This window comes from Pelophylax lessonae, assembly GCF_965119305.1.
Source record: "Pelophylax lessonae genome assembly, chromosome: 2".
NCBI classification, from domain to species: Eukaryota; Metazoa; Chordata; class Amphibia; order Anura; family Ranidae; genus Pelophylax; species Pelophylax lessonae.
In genome coordinates, this window is record NC_138769.1 from 2,263,777 (window position 1) to 2,289,415 (window position 25,639).

At 47.3% G+C, this 25,639-nt stretch overlaps 1 protein-coding gene across 3 annotated transcripts in view; it reads left to right on the forward strand.

The window, feature by feature from the left end:
• LOC309547115 (cell adhesion molecule CEACAM2-like) overlaps positions 1-25,639 on the forward strand; it is a 78,980-nt gene that overhangs the window by 9,459 nt on the left and 43,882 nt on the right. For all 3 annotated transcript variants that reach the window (XM_082246903.1, XM_082246905.1, XM_082246904.1), the window contains exons 2-3: positions 5,445-5,762; positions 7,273-7,524. In XM_082246903.1, the coding sequence (XP_082103029.1) occupies positions 5,445-5,762; positions 7,273-7,524 (570 nt within the window). The remainder of the gene's footprint in view (positions 1-5,444; positions 5,763-7,272; positions 7,525-25,639) is intronic.

Here is a 25,639-nt window from a genome sequence, read left to right on the forward strand (position 1 = left end):
AGTTTGCTCCAGTGTCGAGGAGGGAGGGGATGATGAAGTCACTGACTTTACTTGGGTGCCTGAGAGAATATAGGAGGAAAGTGAGGAGGAGGAAGAGGCGGCACAACTCCAATGAGGCAGGATGTCCTCCAGAGGCCGGCTTAAGGGCAGCCACCCAATTGCAACACACCACAGAGCTCCACAGGTGCAGGGAGCTGCTATCTCCCCGCTGACTTCCAAAAGTTCATTGGTGTGGGCTCTTTTCAACACATGTGCAGCAGACCGCAGCGTTGTTGTTTGCATTCTCTGTTTGAAGCGGATCAAGCGCGGCCAGAACACCAGCTGCTTGGGCACCACATGCTTGACAAGACATATGATAACCTGCCATGCAGTCTGTTGGCAACAGCACCTGAAAGACCCACATCATAAGAAAATGCAGACTTCTCCTTGCTCCTCATCTGGGATCTCTACCCCTACTATACTGCAAGTCTTCTCAAAAACCTGCACTGAGATGGATGATGCAAATTGCTAGCACTACAACTGCTGGCTTTTCATCTGGTAGACTCTGCCCCTTTTCATGAATTTGCAGAATGTGCTGTACCCCAGTGGCAGGTTCCAAAAATAAATGTATTTTCATATAAGGCCATACCAGCTCTGTATCATCATGTGGAAGGCAATGTTTTGGCCTCGTTGGACAGAGCGGTCAGCAGGAAGGTGCACATTACTGCTGACTCTTGGTCCAGCAGGCATGGTCAGGGATGTTACATTTCCTACACGGCGCACTGGGTAGCTCTGCTGGCAGCTGGGAAGGACACAGGACAGGGTTCTGTGCTGGAGCTTGTTCTGCCACCATGCCTCAAGCCTCAAAAAAATTAGTGATGATTCTGCCACATCTGTCTGCTCCACCCCCTCTTCTTCTTCTTCTATGGCCTCTTCTGCTGAATTCTCCTCTGAAGCAACAGTGCTCCCTAAGTGCTCAAGGGGCTACGCAAGCAGTCAGGCTAAAAGATGTCATGCAGTGCTTCAGTTGGTCTGTCTAGGAACCGGAGCCACACTGGGGCAGAGACTCTGCCAGCTCTGCAGGGGCAGGCTCAGAGGTGGTTGATGCCACGGCAGCTTGAGCCAGAAATGGTTGTATGCGACAATGGCACCAACCTTCTCTCTGCCTTCCAACAGGGACACTTGACACATGTTCCATGCTTGGCACATGTCCTGAATTTGGGGGTGCAGAATTTCTTGAACAGGTACCCGTACTTACAAGATCTTCTAAAGGCAGGCCAGAAAAGTCTGTGGCCATTTCCGGTGGTCATACAATGCCAGTACTCGACTGGCTGACATTGAACAGAAATTAAACCTGCCCACCAACCGCCTCATTTGTGACATGCCCACCAGGTGAAACTCAACATTGGCAATGCTGCAGCGGCTGCACACGCAGCAGAGGGCCATCAATGAGTACCTGTGTGAGTATAGCATAAGGACAGGGTCAGAGGAGTCTGGATTCTTTTCACTACCCCAGGGGCTGCTGATAAAGGATACATGCACTGTCCTGTCACCATTTGAGGAGGCCACAAGGACGGTGAGCCAGGACAATGCATGCATCAGTGACACTATCCCTCTAGTCTTCCTGCTGGAGCACATGCTGTGTGGAATCATGGACAGGGCATTTGAGGCAGAACAGTGGGAGGAAAAGGAGGACTTCCTTTCCTCACAAGGCCCCTTTCATGCAGATACTATTCCTGTGGGGCCACAAAACACACAGGAGGAAGAGGAGGAGGAGGAGGAGGAGGAAGAGGAGGAGGATTGTGGTAGCATGGATGTAGAGGATAACATACAGCAATCTTCAAGGGATGGTTTTCATTCCCCAGAAACCCCAGGATTTGTACGTGGCTAGGGAGAGGTTGCTCCTGAGAATCTCCCACCTACTCAAACTTACTCCTCTTGCAGCCCATGCGTTAGAACCCATCCTCTTGCAGCCTGTGCGCTAGAACCCATCCTCTTGCAGCCCATGTGTTAGAACCAATCCTCTTGCAGCCCATGCGTTAGAACCCATCCTCTTGCAGCCCATGCATTAGAATCAATCCTTTTGCAGCCCATGCACTAGAACCAATCCTCTTGCAGCCCATGTGCTAGAACCAATCCTCTTGCAGCCCATGTGCTAGAACCAATCCTCTTGCAGCCCATGCGTTAGAACCCATCCTCTTGCAGCTCATGCGTTGAAACCAATCCTCTTGCAGCCCATGCGTTAGAACCCATCCTCTTGCAGCCCATGCGCTAGAACCAATCCTCTTGCAGCCCATGCAGTAGAACCAAGCCTCTTGAGGTCCATGCGCTAGAACCAATCCTCTTGCAGCCCATGCGGTAGAACCAATCCTCTTGCAGCCCATGTGCTAGAACCAATCCTCTTGCAGCCCATGTGCTAGAACCAATTCTCTTGCAGCCCATGCGCTAGAACCAATTCTCTTGCAGCCCATGCGTTAGAACCCATCCTCTTGCAGCTCATGCGTTGAAACCAATCCTCTTGCAGCCCATGCGTTAGAACCCATCCTCTTGCAGCCCATGCGCTAGAACCAATCCTCTTGCAGCCCATGCAGTAGAACCAAGCCTCTTGAGGTCCATGCGCTAGAACCAATCCTCTTGCAGCCCATGCGGTAGAACCAATCCTCTTGCAGCCCATGTGCTAGAACCAATCCTCTTGCAGCCCATGTGCTAGAACCAATTCTCTTGCAGCCCATGCGCTAGAACCAATTCTCTTGCAGCCCATGCACTAGAACCAATCCTCTTGCAGCCCAAGAGCTAGAACCAAGCCTCTTGAGGTCCATGCGCTAGAACCAATCCTCTTGCAGCCCATGCGGTAGAACCAATCCTCTTGCAGCCCATGTGCTAGAACCAATCCTCTTGCAGCCCAAGTGCTAGAACCAATCCTCTTGCAACCCATGTGCTAGAACCAATCCTCTTGCAGCCCATGTGCTAGAAACAATCCTCTTTCAGCCCATGTGCTAGAATCAATCCTCTTGCAGCCCAAGTGCTAGACCCAATCCTCTTGCAACCCATGTGCTAGAACCAATCCTCTGGCAGCCCATGTGCTAGAACCAATCCTCTTGCAGCCCAAGTGCTAGAACCAATCCTCTTGCAACCCATGTGCTAGAACCAATCCTCTTGCAGCCCATGTGCTAGAAACAATCCTCTTTCAGCCCATGTGCTAGAACCAATCCTCTTGCAGCCCAAGTGCTAGAACCAATCCTCTTGCAACCCATGTGCTAGAACCAATCCTCTTGCAACCCATGTGCTAGAACCAATCCTCTTGCAGCCCATGTGCTAGAACCAATCCTCTTGCAGCTCATGTGCTAGAACCAATCCTCTTGCAGCCCAAGTGCTAGAACCAATCCTCTTGCAACCCATGTGCTAGAACCAATCCTCTTGCAGCCTATGTGCTAGAAACAATCCTCTTTCAGCCCATGTGCTAGAATCAATCCTCTTGCAGCCCATGTGCTAGAACCAATCCTCTTGCAGTGCAGCTAGAGGGAGAAAGAAGAGGAGAAGCTGGCAGCGTTGCAAAAGGAGACAAAAGAGGATTGGGGTCTGTAATAAGACGGTACAGCCCTCCTGCTCAGAAGGTGCCCAGGTCCCCTTTATGAACTGATGAGTACAAGAGGGCTGGCTGTACTGTCTTATCGGAGGCCCTGCATAGAGCAGAGAATGTGACCAGAGACAGTAGCACTGCTCCTTCTATATTAGTAGCAGTGAAGTGCATCAGTCAAGGATAGGATAGAGTGTATAGGACTAAAATAAATCCTGAAAACAGTAAAAGACAAAAAAAAAAACAGAACCGTGGTATATTTGATATTTTAGAACATTTAATGCAAAAGAGAAAAAATTGAGTTTAGTGTTGCTATGAAGAATAAATAATAGTTAAAATTGTTTTATAAATATTAGTTGATGATATGTATCATGTTGTACATTTGTTTTGATTTGATTTTTATTCTATGATAATACATTGTAACGGATACAGCAGATTTAGCAAGGTTTATTCCTTCCATTATTACATTTAGATACATTTTTTATTATTTTTAACCACTTTACGACCACCCACTGCAGTTATACTGAGGCAGGCAACCGCTCCTGTGCAAACCGCCGTAGGTATACGTCGGTTGCGCGCAGGCAGCTAGGGGATGAGCGTGCGATGGCGGCGGTGCACTCCCGCCCACGCTTGTCAGAGGGGAAGCCGATCGGGGGGAGGCAGCTCCGATTGCCGCCTGACACACGTGATTGCTGCCCGCTGAGAGAGAAGGACGGTCGGATGTTGTTAACACAGCTGACCGTTCTTCTCCCTGGAATGATCACAGAGCTCCTTCTATATAGGAACAAAGGTCTCTATGGTCATTTCACAAGCCACGCCCCCCCAGTTAGAATCACTCCCCTAGGCTCACATTTAACCCCTTGATCACCCACAGTGTTAACCCCTTCCCTGCCAGTGTCATTATTACAGTGACAGTGCATATGTATAGCACTGATTACTGTAGTAATGTCACTGGTCCACCCAAAAGTGTCAAAAATGTCAGTTAGGGGTCCGATCTGTCTGCCGCAATGTCGCAGTCCCGCTAAAAATCACAGATCGCCGCCATTACTAAAAAAATAAAATAAAAATGACATAAATCTTTCCCGTAGTTTGTAGACAGGATAACTTTTGTGAAAACCAATCAAAATACGCTTATTGCGATTTTTTTTACCAAAAATATGTAGCAGAAAACAAATTGGCCTAAAATGTTAAAAATTTTGATTTAACATTTTTTTTTTGGGAATGTTATATAGCAGAAAGTGAATTTTTTTTTTTTCAGAATTGTCAATCTTTTTTTGCTTATAGCGCAAAATAAAAATTTCTGCACCAAAAGAAAGCTCTGTTTGTGGGAAAAAAAGGACATCAATTTTATTTGGGTACAGCGTCGCACGAACGCGCAATTGTCCGTTAAAGTCACACAGTGCCGAATCGCAAAATACGGCCTGGTCTTTAAGGGGGAAATCCTTTCCGGTCCAGAAGTGGTTAATATGACCAGTATGGCGAAGGGCATTCCCAGTAATGACCACTTGATGAAACGTTTTTTTTAAAGGTGTATCTGTGTTCTACATGATTATTTATTATTATTGTTGGTATTTTTACAATAAAGGATGTTTTTTTCTTTAATGAGAAGGTAATAATATAATGTGATGGGTCATAATATAATTTGCTTTTCAATAGCTGGAAATTAGAAGCCATTCCACAGGTCATTGGTTGAATACTTTATTGTATTAAAGTTTGGTTGTATTTCACATTATTTTTCATATTTATATCTGTTCATGTTTATGTCATTCTTTTAAAGGGATAGCGCAGCACTCTCGCAAATCTAATCTGAATATTTCTGGGTGCCTGGGGAGAGGGGGAGGGGAGTGTACACTGTGACCTGACTGGGATCTGTATTCTGTCTGTGCAGGAATTGGTGTTCAGGAGGACATCTTCACCCGGCCGGGATCTGACCTTCTCCTCCCCATCAGACGCCATCTCACCCTCAACCATACAGATACAGAGAAATGTGACCAGTATGAGTGGAAATATAACTCTATCAGAATAGCCAGACACAAGAATTGTAATCTGACTACATTTGAGAACATCACCAATTTAAGGATATCAGAGAATGGAAGTCTGATCATAGACAATGTGACTCTGTACAATGACGGGGGATACACTGTGGATATACACAACTCTACAGGACACAATATACAGACAGATTATTACACCGTCCATGTAGAAGGTAAGTCCCATCCAATCCCCACCTCCAGTCCTAGCAGTGTCCTCCCCGCTCCGTGTCTTTATATCCATACATTATATAGTAGAAGATCTGGGAGAGACGTATGTACAATGTCCTCTGCTTACTGCCCCACCCCCACCATTCCCTGTGGGTTCACACCTGCAGTGCTCAGCCATCCTGAACTGTGCCGTTCCTTCTGCTCGGGGTCCCCACGTGTTAGATGTGACCATTGATGGCAGATACCCAATACACACACTGACAATGCTGCAATCTGGAGACCTCGGAAGGAATTTTAGTGGCCCCAGTTGGGGCTCCGACCCTCAGGCTGACCTCTGACCTGGGCAGAGCCACCTGTCCACTGAAGGTTGGAGTTCAGTTTACAGGGAGGAGCTGATTAATCGACATCGGAGGGTGGAGCATCTGCCAACAGCAACCAATCAGGTCTACCTCTCATTAGAAGAAACAAAGAATTCTGATTGGTCTCTGTGGGCAGCCCCTCCCCTCTGAGCTCATTTCCCTCTCTCACTATGAGGACTCCATGCAGCCGAACTGGATGGTGGGAATTCTGCTGATGGTTGGGGGACAATGGTGGATCTCCAGCTGGAAACAGATTGGGTATGAAGATCTCATCCTTCACCTGAGTGGGGAAATCCTCCCCCCTTCCCCCCTTCCCCCCTGTACAGATGTTGGGGGATTCCCAGCACGGGGCATATACAGCTCCAGAGACTCTTCATCCCAGAGGAATCCAACAAGAACCACTGGGCAGGGGTCTCCTTTAGAGGGAACTCCTCCCACCCTGTTTTGTATCATCCACTTTGTATTACAATGTATAGAATATCTCTCACACAGCAGTAGCCATGTACAATATACAATGTTCTTAGAGCAGATCATCCAGATAAGATTGTATAGCACTGTGTATGGGGGTTGTAACGGAACCACGACCCACACTGTGCTTGTGGGCTTCCGTCAGTATACGGCTTCCTTCGGTCTTGAACATAGATATCAGATATTCCAGCCGCTCCCATACAAAGCTAGCCGACAACTTAGCTTGTACTGGAACCTTCTCCTTTATTGAACAGTTTCACACTCAATTTAGATACACATGAGCACACCCCCTCCTGATCAAATTACCCCACATAGGTCAGGGGTTACCTGATTACATTATCATATGCAGATGAAATTGTATATAGAAATAGAATTAACCTGAACTAATTATCTAGCCATCTGGACAGAAACAATATGTGAGTTCATTAACACTTAACAATGGGACAGACAGGCTTAACAGAATCCACATCACACCTCAATACACAGACAATAGGGAGAGCCTGTCTCTCACATTGAAGTACAATGTTAGTGGGGTGATTTAGTGTTTGTGGGAGACGTGCACACAGACACAATCTATCTCCTCCAGTCTCCAGGAAGATGTCTGCACACCCGTTTATAGGTAAGGATGGGGGATGGGCATGCTGTGTATATATTGGACCTTATCAATGGAAATGATTGTCTCTCTCAGTTCCAGTATCGGCTCCGATCCTCAATGTCTCATGTCTTCAAAATGGCAGCGCTGAGATCTCCTGCAGGGTTGAGGTGGGGACTAAGCCGAATATCCGTCTATCCGTGATTGGAAGAGACCAAGGGAATTATTCCGCTTCCGCCAATAACATTACAGCCATTGTGGAACCACCAGGGCCCTGGAATGTCACCTGTACTGCGGAGAATGGGGTCAGCCGGTCAGAGGAGAGCAGAGCCGGGGTCACCTGTCCAGGTGAGGAGCGATCAAGGACCGGGGATTCTGCACAAAGACATTTAAAAGAAAACTCCACTTTTCTGTCCTTCTTTCCTGTGACACTCATATTTAGGTTGTAACATGAAACACGGTCAACATGCGGAGCCCCCTTACTCAGAATCCTGAGATTATTTATGTTGTGACCTCTGCTCTATTAATGGCCATCATATAAATTATCTCAAGATTATGGTACTGATTGGGGATCAGCTTCAGGATCAGGTCAAACATGAGTAAGACCCAAAACCAGTCTATCTTTTTTTTTTTCCATAAATTTTATTGAAAAATTGAACATGGAAAAACAGAGTTCACAGTAACTATAAGCAACTTGTACATTTAGACTAGAACAATCTTATTTTGTAACAAAGTGAACATGAGTTGGGTTATAATAACCCACGCTTTAACTAAGAGGAGAAGAGCAATCATGGCAGATAGCATAAGACAAGGCAATTCTGAGGATGTGAAATGTGAAAAACGTATCCGAATTCTGGTGGTTCATCATATAAACGTAGTTTCGCTATAATCTCCTTAGTCGAAGGTAAGAGTGACATGTGTTAGTATACGATTTGCGAACAGTTGAATATTAACCCCTATGTGACCTGCACATAGATGCAAAGGGTTAGAGTATGTTATAGTCAACTATGGGGTGGTGAAAACCAGTCTATCTAATGTTGGGGGAAGGAGGTGAGCAAGGTGACCAGATTTGTCCAGTTTGCTCACCCAAAAATCTGTCTGATGTTTGTAAACAACGTTCACCTGGAAGTCAATCATTTAGCAGTGGTATCACTAACCTCACTAAATGACAGATCCCTGCCGGCTTCATTCTATTTATAAACAAACATCACCTGGAAGTCTGTCATATAACGGCAGTGTTACCAACATCACTAAGGCTGCATTCACATGTCATCGTTTGGATCGCGGGCAGAACCGCCGCGGTTCCGCCCGCGATCCGGAGATTATTGCAAATCGCGGGACGCCTAGCGTTGCCCGTTGATTTGCAATAGCCCCCCAAACGCCGAGCGATGTTGCCGCGATTTCCGCCTGCCGAAATCGCGGCAACATCGCGCAAACAAAATCGCGGGACGCAATACGCTCCAAAGAAGCTCTTGTACTTCTTTGGAGCGTATTGCGTCCCGCGATTTTGTTTGCGCGATGTTGCCGCGATTTCGGCAGGCGGAAATCGCGGCAACATCGCTCGGCGTTTGGGGGGCTATTGCAAATCAACGGGCAACGCTAGGCGTCCCGCGATTTGCAATAATCTCCGGATCGCGTGCGGAACCGCGGCGGTTCTGCCCGCGATCTAAACGCTGACATGTGAATGCAGCCTAAATAACAGATTCCTGCGGGCTTCATTGTGTTTGTAAACAAATCCTACCTGGAAGCCTGTCATATAATGGCAGTCTCACAGCATCACTAAATGACAGATCCCCGCCAGCTTTATACTTTTTGTAAACAAACCCCACCTGGAAGCCTGTCTTATAACTGCAGTGTCACTAACATCACTAAATGAAAGATTCCTGACAGCTTCATTCTTTTTGTAAACAAACCCCACCTGGAAGTCTGTCATATGGCTGCATTCTCACCAGCATCACTAATGCCTCGTTTCCACTGAGTGGTACGGTACGGTTCGGTTCGGAACGGTACACCTTGCGTTTCCACTGCCAATAGTACCCTTTCATGATAGGCGTGGTGTAGCAGGAAAGCTGTGATAGACGATTCTCTGTCAACCAAACAAAGTTCTGTAAAGTGTAGCTCCACCCTGTTGGTACGGTACTAATGTGCTTGGTACCCCAACGAAAGGGTACCAAAAAGTGGTACGGTTCGGAATTGGGGTACCATTCACAATAGAAACGGCATAAATAGCGTACCGTACCGAACCGTACCAGAAAGCTCAGTGGAAACGAGCCATTAATGACAGATCCCTCCCGGCTTCATTCTGTTTGTAAACAAACCCCACCTGGTAGTCTATCATATACTGCAACAACAGTGTCATTAACATCACTAAATGACAGATCCCTGCTAGCTTCATTCTGTTTGTAAACAAGCCATCGGGATCAACGGTGACATTATTTACAATGTCTGATCAAGACCCTATTTGTTGATATGACATCACCCAGCTTCCCTGATGCTGTTGTTTCCATTTCAGCGACACCCGGAAGCTGTCATTTATGACAGGACTAGCAGCGGGACATTATCATGGTAGTAGATGTAGGGATCTGTGGGGGGGGGGGGGAATTATTGATACCTGGAAGCCCCCTATAAATTATGGCAGCCCACAAATATCTGCACTCCGATGTGAAAGGGTAAGAGGTAATTAGTACTAGAGATCAACCGATATCGTTTTTTCATTGCCGATGCCGATATTTTGGCCAATGCATATCGGTATTGGCCGATATTTTCCTACATTTAAAAATTAATTTTTTTTACTTGACAGCTACTCTTGTGGAGGGATCTTGGGGTCTAAAAGACTCCAAACCCCTCCTCTGCACTTTGGCTGTTTTGAATGCTGTCAGTTTTTTTAATCTGGTGCCGAGTACCCGAAAGTGCCATGACATCATTTCCGGGTTTTTACACGGAGACCCGATCAGAGCCGAATGCGGCTTTGATTGGGTCTTCGGCGGCCATGCAGGGAGACCCGGACAAGCCACGGAAAGCAGCGGGAGGGGGGGACGTCCCCTCCCGCTCCTTGTAATGACAGCCGAGCGGCTTCTCAGCCACATCAAATATCGTTACAAGACAGCCGACCGTCGGCTATGGACGCCGGTACCGGGGTGATGCCTCTAGCTGCAGCCATCACTCCGGTACAAGCACTTTCCCCAAATATCGACAATATCGGTAACCTCCGGGGCCGATTCCGATATATCGGGGAAAGTGCATATCAGCCCCTGATATATTGGCATTGCTGATAATCGTTCGATCACAAATTAGTACACATTGTTCCTCATTCACAGAAAATGGAAATAGTGAATAAATATACACACCGCAGGAAAAAGGGCTTAATCTAAAGAAGAAAAAATAAATGAAATAAATCCTATGCCAAACACATTGTCCAGCGATGAAGATGTAGATCCAGTTCCAATCATGATCCGCCATGATGATGAGGGCTGTCGCAACATTTCAGCCCCACCATTACTTTGTTGCAAATGAAAGCTCCCCGGAGCTGCAGGAATGTAAAAAACAATGCCAAGGAACCTAGGGGATATCATTGTCCGGGATATCATTGTCCGGGATATCATTGTCCGGGATATCACTGTCCGGGATATCATTGTCCCGCATATCATTGTCCTGGATATCATTGTCCGAATATCATTGTCTGGGATATCATTGTTTGGGATATCATTGTCCCGGATATCATTGTCCCGGATATCATTGTCCGGTATATCATTGTCCGGGATATCACTTGTCCCGGATATCACTGTCTGGGATATCATTGTCCCAGATATCACTGTCTGGGATATCATTGTCCGGGATATCATTGTCTGGGATATCATTGTCCCGGATATCACTGTCTGGGATATCATTGTCCGGGATATCATTGTCCGGGATATCACTGTCCGGGATATCATTGTCCGGGATATCATTGTCTGGGATATCATTGTCCCGGATATCACTGTCTGGGATATCATTGTCCGGGATATCATTGTCCGGGATATCACTGTCCGGGATATCATTGTCCGGGATATCATTGTCTGGGATATCATTGTCCCAGATATCACTGTCTGGGATATCATTGTCCGGGATATCATTGTCTGGGATATCATTGTCCCGGATATCACTGTCTGGGATATCATTGTCCGGGATATCATTGTCCGGGATATCATTGTCCGGGATATCATTGTCCGGGATATCATTGTCCGGGATATCATTGTCTGGGATATCATTGTCTGGTATATCATTGTCCGGGATATCACTTGTCCCGGATATCACTGTCTGGGATATCATTGTCCGGGATATCACTGTCCGGGATATCATTGACCCGGATATCACTGTCTGGGATATCATTGTCCGGGATATCACTGTCTGGGATATCATTGTCTGGGATATCACTGTCCGGGATATCTTTGTCCGGGATATCACTGTCCGGGATATCATTGTCCGGGATATCATTATCCCGAGATATCAATGTCCGGGATATCATTGTCTGGGTTATCACTGTCCGGGATATCTTTGTCCGGGATATCACTGTCCGGGATATCATTGTCCGGGATATCATTGTCCGGGATATCATTATCCCGAGATATCATTGTCCGGGATATCATTGTCCGGGATATCACTGTCCGGGATATCATTGTCTGGGATATCACTGTCCGGGATATCATTGTCCAGGATATCATTATCCCGGATATCATTGTCCGGGATATCATTATCCTGGATATCATTGTCCGGGATATCATTGTCCGGGATATCATTGTCCCAGATGTCATTGTCCGGGATATCATTGTCCGGGATATCATTGTCCCGGATGTCATTGTCCGGGATATCACTGTCCCGGATATCACTGTCTGGGATATCATTGTCCCAGATATCACTGTCCGGGATATCACTGTCCGGGATATCACTGTCCAGGATATCATTGTCCGGGATATCATTGTCTGAGATATCATTGTCTGAGATATCATTGTCTGAGATATCATTGTCCGGGATATCACTGTCCGGGATATCATTGTCCGGGATATCATTGTCATGGTAGTAGATGTAGGGATCTGTGAGGGGGGGGGGAATTATTGGTACCTGGAAGCCCTCTATAAATTATGGCAGCCCACAGATATCTGCACTCCGATGTGAAAGGGTAAGAGGTAATTAGTACTAGAGATCGACCGATATCGTTTTTTCATTGCCGATACCGATATTTTGGCCAATGCATATTGGTATCGGCCGATATTTTCGTACATTTAAAAAATTATTTTTTTTACTTGACAGGTACTGTTGTTGAGGGATCTGGGGGTCTAAAAGACTCCAAACCCCTCCTTTGCACTTAAGCATTCAAAACGTAGAGTTTGGCTGTTTTGAATGCTGCCAGTTTTTTTTAATCTGGCGCCGAGTACCCGGAAGTGAGGTCATGACATCAGCTATGGACGCCGGTCATGACATCACTTCCCGGGTTTTTACACGGAGACCCGATCAGAGCCAAATGCGGCTTTGATTGGGTCTTCGGCAGCCATGCAGGGAGACCTGGACAAGCCGCAGAAAGCAGTGGGAGGGGGGGGGGACGTCCCCTCCCGCTCCTTGTAATGACAGCCGAGCGGCTTCTCAGCCACATCAAATATCGTTACAAGACAGCCGACCGTTGGCTATGAACGCCGGTACCGGGGTGATGCCTCTAGCTGCAGCCATCACTCCGGTACAAGCACTTTCCCCAAATATCGACAATATCGGTAACCTCCGGGGCCGATTCCGATATATCGGGGAAAGTGCATATCAGCCCCTGATATATTGGCATTGCTGATAATCGTTCGATCACAAAATAGTACACATTGTTCCTCATTCACAGAAAATGGAAATAGTGAATAAATATACACACCGCAGGAAAAAGGGCTTAATCTAAAGAAGAAAAAATAAATGAAATAAATCCTATGCCAAACACATTGTCCAGCGATGAAGATGTAGATCCAGTTCCAATCATGATCCGCCATGATGATGAGGGCTGTCGCAACATTTCAGCCCCACCATTACTTTGTTGCAAATGAAAGCTCCCCGGAGCTGCAGGAATGTAAAACACAATGCCAAGGAACCTAGGGGATATCATTGTCCGGGATATCATTGTCCGGGATATCATTGTCCGGGATATCACTGTCCGGGATATCATTGTCCCGCATATCATTGTCCTGGATATCATTGTCCGAATATCATTGTCTGGGATATCATTGTTTGGGATATCATTGTCCCGGATATCATTGTCCCGGATATCATTGTCCGGTATATCATTGTCCGGGATATCACTTGTCCCGGATATCACTGTCTGGGATATCATTGTCCCAGATATCACTGTCTGGGATATCATTGTCCGGGATATCATTGTCTGGGATATCATTGTCCCGGATATCACTGTCTGGGATATCATTGTCCGGGATATCATTGTCCGGGATATCACTGTCCGGGATATCATTGTCCGGGATATCATTGTCTGGGATATCATTGTCCCGGATATCACTGTCTGGGATATCATTGTCCGGGATATCATTGTCCGGGATATCACTGTCCGGGATATCATTGTCCGGGATATCATTGTCTGGGATATCATTGTCCCAGATATCACTGTCTGGGATATCATTGTCCGGGATATCATTGTCTGGGATATCATTGTCCCGGATATCACTGTCTGGGATATCATTGTCCGGGATATCATTGTCCGGGATATCATTGTCCGGGATATCATTGTCCGGGATATCATTGTCCGGGATATCATTGTCTGGGATATCATTGTCTGGTATATCATTGTCCGGGATATCACTTGTCCCGGATATCACTGTCTGGGATATCATTGTCCGGGATATCACTGTCCGGGATATCATTGACCCGGATATCACTGTCTGGGATATCATTGTCCGGGATATCACTGTCTGGGATATCATTGTCTGGGATATCACTGTCCGGGATATCTTTGTCCGGGATATCACTGTCCGGGATATCATTGTCCGGGATATCATTATCCCGAGATATCAATGTCCGGGATATCATTGTCTGGGTTATCACTGTCCGGGATATCTTTGTCCGGGATATCACTGTCCGGGATATCATTGTCCGGGATATCATTGTCCGGGATATCATTATCCCGAGATATCATTGTCCGGGATATCATTGTCCGGGATATCACTGTCCGGGATATCATTGTCCGGGATATCACTGTCCGGGATATCATTGTCCAGGATATCATTATCCCGGATATCATTGTCCGGGATATCATTATCCTGGATATCATTGTCCGGGATATCATTGTCCGGGATATCATTGTCCCAGATGTCATTGTCCGGGATATCATTGTCCGGGATATCATTGTCCCGGATGTCATTGTCCGGGATATCACTGTCCCGGATATCACTGTCTGGGATATCATTGTCCCAGATATCACTGTCCGGGATATCACTGTCCGGGATATCACTGTCCAGGATATCATTGTCCGGGATATCATTGTCTGAGATATCATTGTCTGAGATATCATTGTCTGAGATATCATTGTCCGGGATATCACTGTCCGGGATATCATTGTCCGGGATATCATTGTCATGGTAGTAGATGTAGGGATCTGTGAGGGGGGGGGGAATTATTGGTACCTGGAAGCCCTCTATAAATTATGGCAGCCCACAGATATCTGCACTCCGATGTGAAAGGGTAAGAGGTAATTAGTACTAGAGATCGACCGATATCGTTTTTTCGTTGCCGATACCGATATTTTGGCCAATGCATATTGGTATCGGCCGATATTTTCGTACATTTAAAAAATTATTTTTTTTACTTGACAGGTACTGTTGTTGAGGGATCTGGGGGTCTAAAAGACTCCAAACCCCTCCTTTGCACTTAAGCATTCAAAACGTAGAGTTTGGCTGTTTTGAATGCTGCCAGTTTTTTTTAATCTGGCGCCGAGTACCCGGAAGTGAGGTCATGACATCAGCTATGGACGCCGGTCATGACATCACTTCCCGGGTTTTTACACGGAGACCCGATCAGAGCCAAATGCGGCTTTGATTGGGTCTTCGGCAGCCATGCAGGGAGACCTGGACAAGCCGCAGAAAGCAGTGGGAGGGGGGGGGACGTCCCCTCCCGCTCCTTGTAATGACAGCCGAGCGGCTTCTCAGCCACATCAAATATCGTTACAAGACAGCCGACCGTTGGCTATGAACGCCGGTACCGGGGTGATGCCTCTAGCTGCAGCCATCACTCCGGTACAAGCACTTTCCCCAAATATCGACAATATCGGTAACCTCCGGGGCCGATTCCGATATATCGGGGAAAGTGCATATCAGCCCCTGATATATTGGCATTGCTGATAATCGTTCGATCACAAATTAGTACACATTGTTCCTCATTCACAGAAAATGGAAATAGTGAATAAATATACACACCGCAGGAAAAAGGGCTTAATCTAAAGAAGAAAAAATAAATGAAATAAATCCTATGCCAAACACATTGTCCAGCGATGAAGATGTAGATCCAGTTCCAATCATGATCCGCCATGATGATGAGGGCTGTCGCAACATTTCAGCCCCACCATTACTTTGTTGCAAATGAAAGCTCCCCGGAGCTGCAGGAATGTAAAACACAATGCCAAGGAACCTAGGGGATATCATTGTCCGGGATATCATTGTCCGGGATATCATTGTCCGGGATATCACTGTCCGGGATATCATTGTCCCGCATATCATTGTCCTGGATATCATTGTCCGAATATCATTGTCTGGGATATCATTGTTTGGGATATCATTGTCCCGGATATCATTGTCCCGGATATCATTGTCCGGTATATCATTGTCCGGGATATCACTTGTCCCGGATATCACTGTCTGGGATATCATTGTCCCAGATATCACTGTCTGGGATATCATTGTCCGGGATATCATTGTCTGGGATATCATTGTCCCGGATATCACTGTCTGGGATATCATTGTCCGGGATATCATTGTCCGGGATATCACTGTCCGGGATATCATTGTCCGGGATATCATTGTCTGGGATATCATTGTCCCGGATATCACTGTCTGGGATATCATTGTCCGGGATATCATTGTCCGGGATATCACTGTCCGGGATATCATTGTCCGGGATATCATTGTCTGGGATATCATTGTCCCAGATATCACTGTCTGGGATATCATTGTCCGGGATATCATTGTCTGGGATATCATTGTCCCGGATATCACTGTCTGGGATATCATTGTCCGGGATATCATTGTCCGGGATATCATTGTCCGGGATATCATTGTCCGGGATATCATTGTCCGGGATATCATTGTCTGGGATATCATTGTCTGGTATATCATTGTCCGGGATATCACTTGTCCCGGATATCACTGTCTGGGATATCATTGTCCGGGATATCACTGTCCGGGATATCATTGACCCGGATATCACTGTCTGGGATATCATTGTCCGGGATATCACTGTCTGGGATATCATTGTCTGGGATATCACTGTCCGGGATATCTTTGTCCGGGATATCACTGTCCGGGATATCATTGTCCGGGATATCATTATCCCGAGATATCAATGTCCGGGATATCATTGTCTGGGTTATCACTGTCCGGGATATCTTTGTCCGGGATATCACTGTCCAGGATATCATTGTCCGGGATATCATTGTCCGGGATATCATTATCCCGAGATATCATTGTCCGGGATATCATTGTCCGGGATATCACTGTCCGGGATATCATTGTCCGGGATATCACTGTCCGGGATATCATTGTCCAGGATATCATTATCCCGGATATCATTGTCCGGGATATCATTATCCTGGATATCATTGTCCGGGATATCATTGTCCGGGATATCATTGTCCCAGATGTCATTGTCCGGGATATCATTGTCCGGGATATCATTGTCCCGGATGTCATTGTCCGGGATATCACTGTCCCGGATATCACTGTCTGGGATATCATTGTCCCAGATATCACTGTCCGGGATATCACTGTCCGGGATATCACTGTCCAGGATATCATTGTCCGGGATATCATTGTCTGAGATATCATTGTCTGAGATATCATTGTCTGAGATATCATTGTCCGGGATATCACTGTCCGGGATATCATTGTCCGGGATATCATTGTCATGGTAGTAGATGTAGGGATCTGAGAGGGGGGGGGGAATTATTGGTACCTGGAAGCCCTCTATAAATTATGGCAGCCCACAGATATCTGCACTCCGATGTGAAAGGGTAAGAGGTAATTAGTACTAGAGATCGACCGATATCGTTTTTTCGTTGCCGATACCGATATTTTGGCCAATGCATATTGGTATCGGCCGATATTTTCGTACATTTAAAAAATTATTTTTTTTACTTGACAGGTACTGTTGTTGAGGGATCTGGGGGTCTAAAAGACTCCAAACCCCTCCTTTGCACTTAAGCATTCAAAACGTAGAGTTTGGCTGTTTTGAATGCTGCCAGTTTTTTTTAATCTGGCGCCGAGTACCCGGAAGTGAGGTCATGACATCAGCTATGGACGCCGGTCATGACATCACTTCCCGGGTTTTTACACGGAGACCCGATCAGAGCCAAATGCGGCTTTGATTGGGTCTTCGGCAGCCATGCAGGGAGACCTGGACAAGCCGCAGAAAGCAGTGGGAGGGGGGGGGACGTCCCCTCCCGCTCCTTGTAATGACAGCCGAGCGGCTTCTCAGCCACATCAAATATCGTTACAAGACAGCCGACCGTTGGCTATGAACGCCGGTACCGGGGTGATGCCTCTAGCTGCAGCCATCACTCCGGTACAAGCACTTTCCCCAAATATCGACAATATCGGTAACCTCCGGGGCCGATTCCGATATATCGGGGAAAGTGCATATCGGCCCCTGATATATTGGCATTGCTGATAATCGTTCGATCCCAAATTAGTACACATTGTTCCTCATTCACAGAAAATGGAAATAGTGAATAAATATACACACCGCAGGAAAAAGGGCTTAATCTAAAGAAGAAAAAATAAATGAAAAATCTTATGCCAAACACATTGTCCAGCGATGAAGATGTAGATCCAGTTCCAATCATGATCCGCCATGATGATGAGGGCTGTCGCAACATTTCAGCCCCACCATTACTTTGTTGCAAATGAAAGCTCCCCGGAGCTGCAGAAATGTAAAACACAATGCCAAGGAACCTAGGGGATATCATTGTCTGGGATATCATTGTCCGGGATATCATTGTCCCGGATATCATTGTCCGGGATATCACTGTCTGGGATATCATTGTCCGGGATATCATTATCCCGAGATATCATTGTCCCGGATATCATTGTCCGGGATATCACTGTCTGGGATATCATTGTCCGGGATATCACTGTCCGGGATATCATTGTCCCGCATATAATTGTCCTGGATATCATTGTCCGAATATCATTGTCTGGAATATCATTGTCTGGGATATCATTGTCCCGGATATCATTGTCCCAGATATCATTGTCCCGGATATCATTGTCCGAATATCATTGTCTGGGATATCATTGTTTGGGATATCATTGTCCCGGATATCATTGTCTGGTATATCATTGTCTGGGATATCACTTGTCTCGGATATCACTGTCTGGGATATCATTGTCCCAGATATCACTGTCTGGGATATCATTGTCCGGGATATCATTGTCTGGGATATCATTGTCCCGGATATCATTGTCTGGGATATCATTGTCCGGGATATCATTGTCCAGGATATCACTGTCCGGGATATCATTGTCCGGGTTATCATTGTCCGGGATATCATTGTCCGGGTTATTATTGTCCGGGATATCATTGTCCGGGTTATCATTGTCTGGGATATCACTGTCCGGGATATCTTTGTCCGGGATATCATTGTCCGGGATATCATTGTCCGGGATATCACTGTCCGGGATATCACTGTCCGGGATATCACTGTCCGGGATATCATTGTCCGGGATATCATTGTCCGGGATATCATTGTCCGGGATATCATCATCCCGGATATCATTGTCCGGGATATCATTATCCCGGATATCATTGTCCGGGATATCATTGTCCGGGATATCATTGTCCCAGATGTCATAGTCCGGGATATCATTGTCCGGGATATCACTGTCCGGGATATCGTTGTCCGGGATATCGTTGTCTGGGATATGATTGTCCGCAGTGGCGGCTGGTGAAGTTTTAAGATGGGGGGGCGCAAGACCCCGCCCTTCTATTTTGGCCCCTCCCATTTCTCAGAAGCCACACCCCTTATAGACCCCACCCATTTTGTCCCCTGTATTTTGCTTGCGTGAACCAATTCTCCCAATATATCACATATTAAGGGCTCCATCAGTACTAGTATATCCCATAATAGGGAGCAGGGGCCCTATTATGGGATACACTGACAGAGTGGCACAAACCCCACAGTACAGGCCCCTTGTACAAACCCCACAGTACAGACCCCCTAGCACAGACCACACAGTACATGCCCCCTTTCAATGCAGTGACCAGCGTACATGCCCCCTTTCAATGTAGTGACCAGCGTACATGCCCCCTTTCAATGTAGTGACCAGCGTACATGCCCCCTTTCAATGCAGTGACCAGCGTACATGCCCCCTTTCAATGCAGTGACCAGCGTACATGCCCCCTTTCAATGCAGTGACCAGCGTACATGCCCCCTTTCAATGTAGTGACCAGCGTACATGCCCCCTTTCAATGCAGTGACCAGCGTACATGCCCCCTTTCAATGCAGTGACCAGCGTACATGCCCCCTTTCAATGCAGTGACCAGCGTACATGCCCCCTTTCAATGCAGTGACCAGCGTACATGCCCCCTTTCAATGCAGTGCCCAGCGTACATGCCCCCTTTCAATGCAGTGACCAGCGTACATGCCCCCTTTCAATGCAGTGACCAGCGTACATGCCCCCTTTCAATGTAGTGACCAGCGTACATGCCCCCTTTCAATGCAGTGACCAGCGTACATGCCCCCTTTCAATGCAGTGACCAGCGTACATGCCCCCTTTCAATGTAGTGACCAGCGTACATGCCCCCTTTCAATGCAGTGACCAGCGTACATGCCCCCTTTCAATGTAGTGACCAGCGTACATGCCCCCTTTCAATGTAGTGACCAGCGTACATGCCCCCTTTCAATGTAGTGACCAGCATACATGCCCCCTGCAGAGGTATGGCAGTGGGAGAGATGGGATCAGGCAAAGGGATGGCGGTGGGATGGATGGTCATGGGATGAGGCAGAGCAGAGGGGGATGGCGGTGGAAAGGCTGGATGGATGGATGGATGGATGGTCATGGCCCATGATGACCATCCATCCAGCCTTTCCACCGCCATCCCCCTCTGCTCTGCCTCATCCCATGACCATCCATCCATCCAGCCTTTCCACCACCATCCCCCTCTGCTCTGCCTCATCCCATGACTCATGGGATGAGGCAGAGCATAGGGGGATGGCGGTGGAAAAGCTGGATGGATGGTCATGGAGGACTGACAGGAGGACCACGAGGACTCACCGGTGGTGATGTCTTCTTCCAGCAGATGACCTCCGGTGGTCTGGTCTCCTCTCCGGTGCCGCCGTCACTCCCGTCCGGTGTCCACCCGATTCCATCGCCCGCGGTCCGGTCCACTGCTGCGAGTGACGTCAGCGGGGTCAGCGTTGGATGTCCTGGATGCTGTGATTGGTCCAGGCTGGAGGCTGGACCAATCACAGCCAGGAATCCACGAAGTGGGGGTTTCCAAGGAATCTGCCTTGCGCCCAGGTTACGCCCCCCACGCCCCCCAGAAGGCAGCCAATCGGCGCCTCTTCTGGGTGGTAACCCCACCCCCCCACCCCCTCCACATCGGCTGGCGGCGGCGGCGGCGAACGCAATTTTTTTTTTTTTTTCAAACTTTATTGCTCGTTTTGCAATCTTTTTTTTTTTTTTTATCTTTTTTTTTTTTTCTTCCTTTTTTCAGGGGGGGCGGCGCCCTGGCGCCCCCTATGCACCGGCCGCCACTGATTGTCCGGGATATCACTGTCCGGGATATCATTGTCCCGGATATCATTGTCCGGGATATCATTGTCCGGAATATCATTATCCGGGATATCATTGTCCGGGATATCATTGTCCGGGATATCATTGTCCTGGATAGGGTTGAGCGAACACCTAGATGTCCGTGTTCGACGGGTTCGGCCGAACTTTAAAAGAAAGTCCGGGTCCGTGTCCCGGACTTTTACCGAACTTTTCCCGGACACCGAACCCCATTGAAGTCAATGGGGACCCGAACTTTAAGGCACTAAAATGGCTCTAAAACACCAAAGGAAAGGGCTAGAGTGCTGCAAATGGCAGCAAAACGTAATTAAGAGCATGGCAAGTGCTCTGCAAACAAATGTGGATAGGGAAATAACTTAAAACAACAAAAAAAAACAGAAAAATAAAACAATGTTCTTCTTCATCTCTGAAGGACGAGGCCCATATGGAGTAGGAGGGAGGTTGAGGTGGTGGTGGATGTGGCGGTGACTAGACATATGCCGGTTTTCGGTAATTCGATATATCGCGGTATTGCATAGCCACGGTATTGTTATTGTGGCATTTTTAAAATACCGAGTTTCTCTGTCAAGTCTGCCTGACTTGTGAATTGATACATTTCAGTGAGCTGGATGACTCATTCACTCACTCAGCTAACACCTTTCAGCATTAAGTCTCCTAACTATAAACAAAAATGATTACATTTGTATCTTTTCCTTCCCTCTGCCAGGGAGAAAGGAAGTTTAACCTCTTAAAGACTGGATCTTTTTCTGACACTTGCAGCTTGCAAGTTAAAATCAGTTTTTTTTTTGCTAGAAAAGTACTTAGAACCCCCAAACATTTTATATATTTTTTTAGCAGAGACCCTACAGAATAAAATGGCGATTGTTGTAATATTTTATGTCACACTGTATTTGCGCAGCAGTCTTTCAAACGCAATGATTAGACTTTAATGAATAAAAAAAAAAAAAAAAACGTAACAGTAAAGTTATCCCAATTTTTTTTTTTTTTGTTACACAGAGAATCGTGAGAGAATCGTGATCTTTATTCCAAGCTAAAAAATCGTGATTCTCATTTTGGCCAGAATCGTGCAGCTCTAATAAATATATATATACACACACACACGCCTAGCAGCCCACATTACATTATTATATAGCCATCAAGCAGTGTCTGGCCTACCTGGTGATGACTGGTCCTGGCGCTCTGATCCGATGGCCTGGTCTTTAAAGGGGCAAATCCTTGCGATCCAGAAGTGGTTAAACCTGCAGGAGGACCGGTGTTTTTATCTATTAATGACTTTACTATTGCTTTAGGCCTGGTTCACATGTATGCGGGTTGGTGGTTCACATGTATGCGGGTTGGCGGTTCACATGTATGCGGGTTGGCGGCCCACATTTGCACAGGCATAGCAGCCCATTGATTTGAACGGGCTGCTATGCCCTCATTTTCCGCAGAAAAAAGGTGCATGCAGCATTTTTTTTAAATTCAGTGGCCTTGAAATCCATCCTGCTTTTGCACCATGCGACTAACCTGCAGTTCCTGCTCTGGCAAGCTTTCTGCATTTTTTGTATACGTGGGCACGGCATTTAAAAATAAACAGTTTGCGTGTGCAGCAACGGCAGGTAAGTCGCATGGTGCAAAAGAAGGATGGATTTCATGGCCACTGCATTTTTTTAAATTCTGCATGCACCTTTTTTCAGCTGAAAACGCAGGCATAGCAGCTCAAGCCCATTCACATCAATGGGCTGCTATGCCTGTGCAAATGTGGGCCCCCAAGTCGCATACATGTGAACCAGGCCTAAAGCAATAGTAAAGTCATTAATAGATAAAAACACCGGTCCTCCTGCAGGTTTAACCAATTAATGACTTTACTATTGCTTTAGGCCTGGTTCACATGTATGCGGGTTGGGGGCCCACATTTGCACAGGCATAGCAGCCCATTGATGTGAATGGGCTTGAGCTGCTATGCCTGCGTTTTCAGCTGAAAAAAGGTGCATGCAGAATTTAAAAAAATGCAGTGGCCATGAAATCCATCCTTCTTTTGCACCATGCGACTTACCTGCCGTTGCTGCACACGCAAACTGTTTATTTTTAAATGCCGTGCCCACGTATACAAAAAATGCAGAAAGCTTGCCAGAGCAGGAACTGCAGGTTAGTCGCATGGTGCAAAAGCAGGATGGATTTCAAGGCCACTGAATTTTAAAAAAATGCTGCATGCACCTTTTTTCTGCGGAAAATGAGGGCATAGCAGCCCATTCAAATCAATGGGCTGCTATGCCTGTGCAAATGTGAACCACCAACCCGCATACATGTGAACCAGGCCTAAAGCAATAGTAAAGTAATTTATAAACAACACCTCCTTCAGGTTTAACCACTTCTTGACCACAAGGATTTGCCCTCTTAATGACCAGGCCATCGGATCGGAGCCGAGCGCCAGGACCAGTTATCACCAGTTAGGCCAGACACTGCTTGATGACCTATTTTAGGCCTGGTTCACAGAGTCTGTACTGACTGACTATATAATAATGTGCATAAGTGAACCAAAGCCCCTAAATTCAGCAATGAAATTGAAGTGAGGTGGAAATTTAATAATTTAAATTTAATAATAGAATACCGTGATAATACCGTATACCGTGGCAAAACCTTAATCAATTAATCGCAGCATGAAAATCTGATACCGTCACAAGCCTAGCGGTGACATAGGCGTGCGCACAGGGTGTGCTGGGTGTGCCTGGGCACACCCTAATCACCTAGGGCACATAGCATTGCCAGTGAGGAGATGGGAAAGATCTCCCTGGGACCTGCTCTGCTCTATTTCTCCTTGCCTACAGGTACATGGCCCCGATACATTACTCTCCCTGCTGGCAAACACATGCATGTGTATTTCAACTTTGGGGTGCACACCTTAATGCAATAGGCTGCGCACACCTATGGGCGGTGTAGGTGGAAGCGGCGGTGGAGGAGGACCAGGGCCGGATTAACAGCATCATGGGCTTGGTGCTGAGGATTTTGAAGGGCCTTAAGGGCCGTGCCTTGCCATGCACCCAGAGGAGGAAGGGTGCAGCCATGCATGCCTAATTCAACATGGGATGCTGTCTCTGAAGCCCATAAACACATCCATGCATCGCCAACTGTCCCTCCTTGTCCGGCCTTCACGCTGTGTGGGGAGGTTCTGAGGGTGCTGCCTGGGGAAGCGAGCATAGAAGCCAGACTTCTGTGTTTACAAGTGACAGAAGAGCGGTAACAGTGAATATGGCCAACCCGGGGCCTATATAAAAGGTAGGGGCCTGGAGCTGCAGCTCCAATAGCCCCTACATTAATCTGGCCCTGAGGAGGAGGACGAGGTAGCCAACACTGCTTCTTTTCAAAAATTTTAAATGAGGGTACACCCCAAAAGAGTGAGAAAGAGCAAAAATGGAACAATGGGTGGGTAAGGTCGGTATCCATTGCTATTCTGCATAAGGTACGGAAAAGTCCCGTGGGATCCATGCCTGGTTCATTTTAATGAACGTGAGCTTGTCCACATTGTCTCTGGACAGGCGGCTGCGCTTGTCTGTTATAACGCCCCCAGCCGTGCTAAATACCCGTTCAGATAATACACTGGCTGCAGGGCACGCCAGCACCTCCAAGGCGTAAAGGGCAAGCTCAAGCCATGTGCCCAATTTGGAGACCCAGAAGTTGAAGGGGGCAGACCCGTCATTCACTACATGTAGGCGTGTGCACACATACTGCTCCACCATGTTGGTAAAATGCTGCCTCCTGCTAAGACGTTCCATCTGAGCTGCTGGTGCTGCTGTTTGTTGTGGCGTGCTGACAAAGCTTTTCCACATTTCGGCCATGCTAACCCTGCCTTCTGAGGTGCTGGCGGTGCCCTGGTTGCGTTGGCGACCTCCTCCTCCTCCTCCTCTGCCTTGTGCTTCCACTGTGGCCCCGCTGTCAGATGGGAATGCCAGCAGCATGGCGTCTACCAGCGTGCGCTTGTACTCGCGCATCTTGCGATCGCGCTCCAGTGAGTGAATTAAGGACGGTACGTTGTCCTTGTAACGGGGATCCAGCAGCGTGGCCACCCAGTAATCAGCACAAGTTAGAATGTGGGCAACTCGGCGGTCGTTGTGGAGACACTGCAGCATGTAATCGCTCATGTGTGCCAGGCTGCCCAGAGGCAACGAAAGGCTGTCCTCTGTGGGAGGTGTATCGTCCGTGTCCTCTGTATCCCCCCAGCCACGCACCAGTGATGGCCATGAGCTGGCCTGGGTGCCACCCTGCTGTGAACATGGTTCCATCTCCTCCTCCAGCTCCTCCTCCTCCTCATCCTCCTCATCCTCCAGAACTGTGCCCCTGCTGGACAATTGCGTCCCTGGCGTTTGCGTGTGCAGGAACCCACCCTCGGAGCCCCTTGCGAATGACTGCCCTGAAAGCCTTGGAAATGTTACCTCTTCATCCTCCTCCTCCTCCTCATCCTGTGCCACATC